Raw genomic sequence first — 9703 nt, 5'->3', positions numbered from 1 at the left:
GCCAGGGTTCCCACGGCTGGGCTCGCACACGCGGGGCACGCAGGGAGCGCGGTGGGCCGCGAGGTGGGCGCCAGCGTTGAGGCCGCGAGGAAGGCGCAGGCGCCGTGGGGGGGGGGGGGGGGGACGCGAAGTGGGGCGCATGCGCAGCGCGCGCGGCAGGGGCAGGTGCAGGGGGGCACGAGGTGCGCGCAGGCGTCGGGGCCACGAGGTGGGCGCAGGCGGTGTGGGGGGCGCGAGGTGTGCGCATGCGCAGGGCGCACGCGCGCGGCAGGGGCAGGTGCCGTGGGGCGCGAGGTGGGCGCCGGCGTCGGGGGCGCGCAGGGCGGGGGTCGGTGCAGGGGGCGCGCAATGGGGGCACGCCCCGGGGGCGCGAGGGGCGCAGGCGCCGTGGCGCGCGGCGGGGCGCAGGCGCGGGGCGGCCGGGGCGGCCGAGGCGGCGGCGGCATGCGGCAGTTGCGCTGGCCGGTGGCGGCCGCGGCGGCCGTGAGCCTCGCGCTGGCGCTGGAGGCGCTGCCCGCGGCGCTGCGCTGGCTGTGGGGCGGGCGGCGGCGGCGGCGGCGGCGCGAGGTGCTCTTCTTCCCGTCGCAGGTGACCTGCACCGAGGCGCTGCTGCAGGCCCCGGGCGCGCCGGCGGGGGCGCCCGCGGGCTGCCTGTGCGGCCTGCCGCACGGCGAGAGCTCGCTGAGCCGCCTGCTGCGCGCCCTGCTGGCCGCCCGCGCCAGCCTCGAGATCTGCCTCTTCGCCTTCTCCAGCCCGCAGCTGGGCCGCGCCGTGCAGCTGCTGCACCAGCGCGGGGTGCGCGTCCGCATCGTCACCGACTGCGACTACATGGCCCTCAACGGCTCGCAGATCGGTCTGCTGCGCAAGGCAGGTAGGCCCGGGCGGAACGGGGCCCACGCCCCGAGAGAGGGTTGGGAGGTCCCGGGCCCTGCAGAGAGTGTCCCGGGGAACTCAGGTAAAAGAGGAACGGCCCCATGTCAGATTTAGGGGAAGGGTGTGAGGACAGGCCAGGGTCGTTTTACACCTGAGAAAACGGAGGCAATGGAGGTAAAGCCTCTTTCGCCTGGTGTGGGGGGTGCGATTCCTTACAGAGAGATTTCACACCCAGTGGCATCACTCCCCCAGCAGGAAGGCCCAGTGGTTTCAGCAGCCTGTGCCTGGCTTTGTGGACATCTCCCGGAGGGGGTGGTGGAGAGGGAACGCCTGCCTGGAGATGAGTGGTGACTCCCTCTGCCTGAAATTCCAGGGGCGTAGCCCGCTAGATTTCTGGAAATCAAGGACCAAGCTTAAAAACAAATCTAAATGCCCACCAACAAGCAAGTTGTCCAAACATCTAGAGACGTCTCTCCGAAGACTCTAGTCCCATCAGTAGATAAGCAAAGATTCTATTTCAGCTTAAAGACTGAAAGGCTAAAGAAATAAACAGGTGTGTTCCCTAAAATATGCTAGAGAGTTGCATGCCAGGCTTTCTGAAATGAGTAGAAATAATGTAATAAAAAGTGAAGCCAAGACATTTAGTTGACTAGCTAATTTGATGGCTCCCCCAGCTGCAAATCAAGAAAAACAGATGTCCCTTGCCGGCCGGCCTCTCTTCTGGGGGTGGGGGACAAAAGGAAACAGGAAGAATAGCTAATTTTGAAAACATTCTAAACTGAGATCCTTGTTCTCCCTGTGAATGCTTTGCTCCTCGTAGCTCAGTCTGCTGCTTGTAATGGCACATCATAGAAGCTCTGTTATGTGTGTTTTGTACCTTGGTGCTGCAGAGAGTCTAAAACTTGTACGTCTCTTTATTGCTTAAGGCACCCGGGAAAGTCTGTCTGGAATGTAAATCTGTTTATCCCAATAATTTGGGTTGCCACAGTGCCTGAAACTGTATTAAGCCTATACAAACTGCACTGGCACTCAGTTATTTCTTTGCCACTGTGGCCCTCTTGCTGACTGGGAAGCGAAGCATCCATCAAGCTTTGTTTTCCCTCTCAGCACTGGATCCTATAAAAGCCAACAATGGCACTTTTTTTTCTTTTGTGCATATCAGGACTAGCTGACCTTACTGGCAGGCAGAGAGTTGAGTTGGAAATAGTTTAAATATTGAGGATTGGAAACAGTTTAAATATTGAGGCTATTTACTTTACAGCTTCCTGACAGTCATAGGAGTTATACCTAATCTGTTGGTCATTTTGACAGGGGACCATGGGCGGTTTTATTTTAGCTGTTAGCTTTTTGAGAACCTTGAGTCTCGGGTTTGGAGAGACTCTTCTGGGGCATCCAGACCAAACTCCCCTGCAGGCTTGACTTCCCACTGATGGATCCGGGCATGTTTGCACCGGAGGTCATGTCGCCATTTACCAGATAGCTTTGCCTGCCTGTCATTGGCCAGGAATGGCTCCCAGGGCTGGAGAGACAGTAGTGGAAAGGACGAAGTTCAGTGGGGAAGCACACAGGACAAGGGAGGTTGCTCAGAGGCAGTGACCTCAGTACTGATTGGTGAGAGGGAGCTATGTGGATCCTGGAGGAAGCACCTTCTAACTTGAAAGATTGGCAAGTGCAAAGGTCCTGAGGCATGAGCCAATGTGGTGGCAGAATTCCACTGTGGCTAGATGTGGGAAGCAATACAAGATGTAGCAGAAGTGGTTTCACTCTTATTCTGTGAGTGGGACAGCAAGTTTCCCCCAAGGCTGCTAAGGCGGCAGAAGAGAATGGCTGTGAGGAGGGGGGCTAAGACGGAAGGCAGGGGGTGGTTGGAAGAGCCCAGACAATAGCTGCTGTGACTTGTGTAAGGCTGGCAGGGCTGGAGGAGGCAGACTTCAGATCTGTTTTGAAAGCGGAGCTGGCCGGGTTTGCTGGTGGATCCGTTATAGGGAAAAGAAGTAGCACCCCTGTGAGGTCACCGCCCCTCAGGTAGGGCAGCGAGATAAAATACAGCGGAACTTGAATTTCAGACAGAGAGCGAGTAGTTTTTGAATGTACGTGTATGCCCCAAGTATTGCCCGGTACATACACTAAGACATTATTTGTTGTCTTGTCTGCAATTCGAATTTAATTTGGGCATTTCTATATATTTTTATTTGCTGAATTCGGCAACCCTATTCCAAGGAAGCCAGTTTAAAGCTTTTTAAAAAAATTACACTTTCTAACTGCCTCCCTCACCTAGCAGCTCATTTCTGAACGAGGCATCTTTGTAGATGCTGATAGAGGGGGCCCTCCCCCGAGGCGCCTGCCGATTAGCAGGGTGGGTGGGCGGGCAGCAGACGCCACTGCCGAGGTGCCTCGGCTGGAAAGCAGCTCGCGGTGCTCCTGCGGAGGGGTGACCCGCCGGCCTAGCCCAGCGCCCCGCCCCAGCTCCCGCTCCAATTGGCGCGGGCTTGATGACGCACTCCACCCGGGACTAATCACTGCAGGCGTGCGTGCTGATTGGCTCAATCACTGCGGGCGTGCGTGCTGATTGGCTCAATCACTGCAGGCAGAACGTACTGATCGGCTCATGCGCAGAGGCATGGGGGACGGAGCGCGCCCGCCACATGGGGGAAGGGGGGGGCTTCAAGCACTGCGGGCGGGCGTGCCGATTGGCTCAATCACTGCGGGCGGGCGTGCTGATTGGCTCAATCACTGGGGTGGGGCATGCTGATTGGCTCAATCACTGTGGGCGGGGCATGCTGATGGACTCATGTGCAGAGGCGTGGGAGGCGGAGCGCGCCCGCCACGTGGGGGGCAGGAGGCCGAGCCCTTGGGAGGGGGGCGGCGGGCTACAGTGGGTGTCGCCTTCCCACCCCTTACTCGCTGCTGCTCCTAGCCGGGCTGGAGCCATGTCACCCCCGAGGTGCCCCTCCCTCCCTCCACTGCGGCCACCCCTCCCCGGTTCCCACCAAGCTGCGGCCAGGTCAGGGCCGCGGCTTGAGAGGGCGCTGAGAGGGCGGGCGCCGTGGCGGGGAGGAACCGACCGGCCCCCCCCTTCTTGCAGGCATCCCGGTCCGGCACGACCAGGACCTGGGCTACATGCACCACAAGTTCGCCATCGTGGACAAGAAGGTGCTGATCACCGGCTCCCTCAACTGGACCACGCAGGCCATCCAGAACAACAAGGAGAACGTCCTGATCATGGAGGACGAGGAGTACGTGCAGCTCTTCCTCGCAGAGTTCGAGCGTATATGGGAAGAGTTTAACCCTACCAAATACACCTTTTTCCCACAAAAAGACAGGAGTCACTGAGATTGTGACCCGGGGGTTCCAGGGGAGAGGACGGCTGTTGTGTAAGCCAGACCTTTGGTGCCTCCAGCTGAAACCCAGGGAACCTGCCAGGAGGGGATCGGAGGACCTGCCTGGGTGCCTTCAGGGTTCTTTGTGACTGGGGTTTTAACGGAGCTCTAGCCTGTACTCTGCAGTTTTGACAGGAGCTTCAACCTTGGGGGGGAAATCCCATGAGCCAAAGTCTTGTTCATTAAAATACTAAGTTGAACTAAAGAAAGTTTGGGGTTAAAAAGAAAAGGGGAATTCCTGTCGTAAGGTCAGCGGTTTTAGACTGAGCCTTTCCCCCCCCCCCCCTATCAAAAATAAAAATAAATAGCTGTAGCTATAAATTTTCATCGCGGTACTGCCAGGAACCTTGCCTGGTAGCTTGGGTTAGAACCAGAGAGTTTCGCTCTCACCTGCTGCTATTTCAGTAAGCACAGTGCCTCTCACAGGGTTGGAACTATTAAAATTCCTTTTTCTCCTTCCTGACAGTCTCCTTTTGCATTGCCTGACTTCATCCAGGGCAGCACTTTTGAGGTTTCCCCGAAGAGTTCTCTCTCTTCTTCCGCCCCCATCCAGCAGAGCCGAACCCTTTGACAGAATGTTCCTGGGACTGCTTCGGGGTTGACAGTCTCCTCACCCCTGGCAGCCACCACCTCCTTGGTTGCTTAGCAGGCCTGAGTCAGCAGAGGGGAAAAGGACAGGAAGTCGGGCAGGAAGGAGAGGAAGAGCGCTGAGCGCAGTGCGGCGGCCCTGCGAGGGCGGGATCTGGGCGTCAGCGCCCAGGCCAGGCAGGCGCTCCGGAGGGCGGCCCGGCGTGCTGCTTGAAAACGCTCACCCTCAGCAGCTCACCTTCCGTGCTCCGGCGGTAAATGACCGTGGCCTCTCCGTGAGGACTGTAAGTAGCCAGAAGCTGCTTCTCTTTCTCTACGTTTGGTTTTTACTTTTTTTTTTTTTAAAACATTCTCATCTTTGAGGTAATTCTATTGCACGCTTCGAAGCGACCTTAACTTTGAACACCTGTGGACTTGGCTTGTTCTCATTTTTGGCTCAGTGTAATTAATCATGAGTTACCTGACCCTTTCAGAGGACTACATTTGAGGAGAGGAAAACAATCTCAGGCCTGCGCTACCTCATGTAGTTTTCTTCTCAGCTTGGGGTTGTGTGCCCAAGGGAGTGAGGGAGCCCGGCGCTGTACAGCGGTCTCCTCAGCGGTCTCGTCAGCGCTCCCTGCGGTTTTTGCAGTTCCGGGCATTTAGGAGAGCAGGTGTCTTCCCTTCATTTGTGAAATGTTCCGAGTTACTTTCTTCACTGGGTGTATTATATGTATAGCTCGAATAGCACCTGAAGCAGCTGTTTCAGTGCCCCTGTTTTCCTGAGAGCATGCGCATAGTGGCCACCCTAGGCTTGCCTGGCGGAGAGCATGCGCATGGTGACCACCCTGGCGGAGAGCATGCGCATGGTGACCACCCTGGCGGAGAGCATGCGCATGGTGACCACCCTGGCGGAGAGCATGCGCATGGTGACCACCCTGGCGGAGAGCATGCGCATAGTGGAGCATGCGCATAGTGAGCACCCGAGGCCTGCCTGGCGGAGCATGCGCGTAGTGGCCACCCGAGGCCTGCCTGGTGTGGCTGCGGTTCCTCTGACCCGGCCCCTGCCACCTGGAGAGAGCATTCAGCGTTGTGTGTTTTGCTTTTTAAGTTTCCTTTCACTTAGGCAGGTAAACCTGTTTTTAATGTTTCTTACCTAACTGAAGCCGTAAGTACAATACGCAGATTTGGAAACCACAAGATACGGTGTAGGTTCAATGTGTTAGTTCACCTGCGTCCGCGCGCTGCAGCAGCTTACGTTCTGAAATGAAGACGGGAGACGCAGGAGACTGGGTCCTGGATAACGGAACCTGGACTTCTGAGATCTTGAATAAACATGTTCTCATTCTAGAATGTTGATGTTGTGTGTCTTTGCCTTAATCTGTTACTAAGTCATTCGGACCGGGGCTGCCCTTTATTAAATGAAGCTTTTCTGGGGGTGGGCAGGTGCGCCTGTTGAGAGTGCCCTGGTCCGAGAAGAGCGAGGCTGCTTTTAGGCACCGCCCGCCATCTCGCGGGCCAAGACGGGGGCCCACGGCCGGGCCTCCGTGGGAGCTGTGCAGAGCTCCACAGCGGGGCAGCACTTCCCGGCGCTTCTCCCCGCCGTGACCAAGTCGCCGCCCGCGGGCCGCTTCCTCGGGCGGGGTCCCTGCACCCCTCGCCCCGTCGGCAGTCCCGGGCCTCTGCGCGGGCGTGCGCGCGGGCGGGCTTGGGGCGGTGGCGTTGATTTGCCTCCTGAGCGGCAGGGGAAGCTGGATCCGGGGACCGCGGCAGGTCGGTCGGCCCCCCTGGAAGAGCCTGAGGCGACGGCACGCTCCCTCCGCGCGGGGGCGGCGCGCGCCGGAAGCCGCCGCGAAGGGGAGGCAGGTTCGTCCCCGCGCCGGTGCTCAGCGGGGCGCAGCGGGGGGCTGCTGGCCGGCTGCTGGCCGGCTGCCTGGGTCCCGCGGGCCCCTCGGGCACGGCCAGGCCGGCAGACTCCCTGCAGCCGCGGCGGGCGGCGGGCGAGGGCGGCTCGGGACCAGCCGGCCCCTCCCGGCCCAGCTGCCTGCGGCGTGACGCCAGGTGACGAGGCCGTTAGCAGGGGTCGGGGGGGCTGCTCGGTGCGAGGGCGCAGGCGCCGTTGGACCCTTCTCTCTGCCCACGGGATTCCGTCACGCCTCCCTCTTGAGAAACTTCAATACATTCCTCAAGTCACCTTGGCTCCTTCATGAAAGGGCCGCCTAGGATGTCTTCTTTACACCCCCCCCCCCTTGCCACCTTCGGTGTGGGCTCTCATGGTCTGCTCTGTGGTTTGGGTTCAAGTTTGTCATTTTAACCATGGGGGCAGTGGTACAACAAATCTGGTGTTATGTGTAATTAAACACTGGCACAAACCGGAAATATTTTAACCCTTTTAAACTTCTGCAACACTTGGGATTATCTGGCCTTAGAGCCTGCACATGGCTGTGCAACGCACCAAGAAAGCACTACATTAGTTCTATTGAGTTGGCTTTTTTAAATAGGTACCAAAGATTGAACCTGGGACCTCGTATGTGGGAGGCAGGTGCTCAACCACTGAGCTACATCTGCTCCCCCCAAAACATTTTAAGAAAGAATTTTAGGAGGTACTGGGGTTTGAACCTGTGTCCTCATATACATAGAGCAGTCGCTCAACCATTGAGCTTCACCCACTCCTGAAATGGCTTTTAAAGCAGCCAATTAATTAGAACACCTTGAGAATAATACATAAAATTCACCATTTTAAAGTCCATTGGCTTTCAGCATATTCACAACGTTGTACAGCCACCACTAACAAATTCCAGAGTATCTCCATCCCTCTGAAAAGAAAACCCATCCCCATTAGCAGACACACCTAGACCGCCCTTCCTCCAGCCCCTGCAGCCAGTAAGTGGAAAACTATGCAGTGTGTGGCCTTTTGGGTCCAGCTTCTCTCCCTTAGCACGTTTAACAGGTGCCTCTGTGTCGCAGCAGGCACCAGAACTTCATTTCTCTGGCAGCTGAATCATGCTCGTTTATCCCTTCCTCTCTCAGTGGCCCTTTGGGGGGCTTCTACCTTTCTGCTATAATGAATAATGCTGATGTAAATGTTTGTGTACAGGTTTTTGTGTGGATGTCTCAGTGCTTTGGGGAACATGCTGGGTCATATGGTAATTCTGTGCTTAACCATTTGAGGCACAGCCAGACTGATTTCCACAGTAGAACGGCCACACCATTTTACGTTCCCATCTGCAGTGAACGAAGGTGCTGATTTTGCCATGTACTGGCTAACACTTTTTTTTAAAAGATTTATTACTCCGCTTCCACCCACCTTGCTGTTTTGGCTGTGTTCATTCACTGTGTGATCTTCTAGATCTGTTTCTTTTTGGTTTTCTCATTTTTTCTCCTCTAGGATTCACTGGGATTTGATCCCGGGGACCTCTGATGTGGAGAGAGGTTCCCTGTTAGCTGTGCCACCTCAGTTCCTGGTTTCTGCTGTGCTTCACCTTGACTCTTCCCTTCATCTCTCTTTTGTTGCATCATCTTGCTGCGTGACTCACTTGCGTGGGCATTGGCTCACCACATGGGCAGTGGCTTGCTATGCAGACACGCTTTCTCTTCTTTTTCACCAGGCCCTAGGGATCGAACCCGGGTCCTCCCATATGGTAGGTGGAGGCCCTATCACTTGAGCCACATCTGCTTCCCTGCTAACACTTCCTATTTTGACTTCTTGATTCTAGCCATCATAGTGGTGTGCAGTAGCATCTCATTATGGTTTTGATTTGCATTTCCCTAATGGCTAATGATGATGAGCATCTTTTCACTTATTTATTGGCCATTTGTATGTCTTTGAAGAAATGGGTATTCAAACCCTTAATTTTTATTATTTTTATTTTGAGGTCCTGGGGCTGGGGATTGAACCGGGACCTTGTATATGGTTCAGCTCCTGTGAGTTGTCTCGTTTATCTGCTTGTGGTCTGTTTTGTTTTTTCAGTAGGCACCGGGGAGCAAACCTGGAACCTCCCATGTGGGAAGCAGGCACTGAGTCTTTCGAGCTACGTCCGCTTCCCTACTCGTTTTTTAACTGGGTTGTCTCTAATTGTTGAGTTGTAAGGGTTCCTTGTATCTGCTGGGTGAAATTCCCTTTCTCTCGCCTACTTGCACTGGCTGGGACTTCCAGTGTGAGGCTGAGTAGATGCTGCGCGTGGACCTTCTTGTCTTGTTCCTCTCCTGCGGGTGGAAGCCCTGCAGTCGTTACGTGTGAAGTTAGCGGTGGGTTTTTCGTAAGGTGCTCTTACCAAGTGGAGGACGTTCCCTTCTATTCCTGTTGGTCAAGTGAGACTTATCACGGAAGAGTGTTGGGTTTTGTCACATGCCAACTTGATTTTTTTGAATTGCACTTACATAGCTTAAGAAAAAAAAGTGTTAGACTATGGAACGTGGTCGTCTTAGTCAGTGTCCAGGACCTTTGTTTTAGGAGGGACTGGGGACTGAACGCAGGACCGCATGCGTGGGAAGCCGGCACTCAACCACGGCGCTGCACCTGCCCCCCTGGTGTCCGGGCACTTTGATGTGTACATTTGAACAGATGCTTTTAAAATATGGGCCTTAAATTAGAGAGTCACCCTTGAAAACTAGAACGCAGACTGGGTATGTCTGGGCTCACCTTTACTTTTGCTAAGTTTTTACATTACGTAAGTTGAGTTCTGATAGCTTCAGGCTTGAATTTTTTTTTGTTTATCTGAATAAATTTGGATTCCTAGAATCATCTTCCCATAGTTCATCTTACAGTTGGACAATATTGAAAAGAAATCCAGTTTTTTATTTGAAGTTTATTTAGTGAGTCATCACCAGAATTTAAAAAAAAATAACTAGAATAGAAACATCAGTGTATGTTAGAGTAAGGG

General features: G+C 55.2%; 1 protein-coding gene across 1 annotated transcript; it reads left to right on the top strand.

Moving 5' to 3' along the window:
- The first annotated feature begins 444 nt into the window (after nucleotides 1–444).
- PLD6 (phospholipase D family member 6) lies at nucleotides 445–6173 on the top strand. The gene is made up of 3 exons (XM_071210275.1): nucleotides 445–871; nucleotides 3959–5719; nucleotides 5781–6173. The coding sequence occupies exons 1-2, from the start codon at nucleotides 445–447 to the stop codon at nucleotides 4204–4206; spliced, it is 675 nt and encodes a 224-aa protein (XP_071066376.1). The 3' UTR covers nucleotides 4207–5719; nucleotides 5781–6173.
- Nucleotides 6174–9703: the final 3530 nt, after the last annotated feature.

The sequence above is a fragment of the Dasypus novemcinctus genome, chromosome 21 (assembly GCF_030445035.2).
Source record: "Dasypus novemcinctus isolate mDasNov1 chromosome 21, mDasNov1.1.hap2, whole genome shotgun sequence".
In the NCBI taxonomy this organism is placed as follows: Eukaryota; Metazoa; Chordata; class Mammalia; order Cingulata; family Dasypodidae; genus Dasypus; species Dasypus novemcinctus.
This window is presented reverse-complemented; position numbering and strand designations above follow the sequence as displayed.

Coding starts and splice junctions, on each gene's coding strand:
- PLD6 (XM_071210275.1), top strand. CDS start 445: ATGCGGCAGTTGCGCTGGCCGGTGGCGGCCGCGGCGGCCGTGAGCCTC. Junction 872..3,958: donor CGGTCTGCTGCGCAAGGCAG/GTAGGCCCGGGC, acceptor CCCTTCTTGCAG/GCATCCCGGTCCGGCACGAC.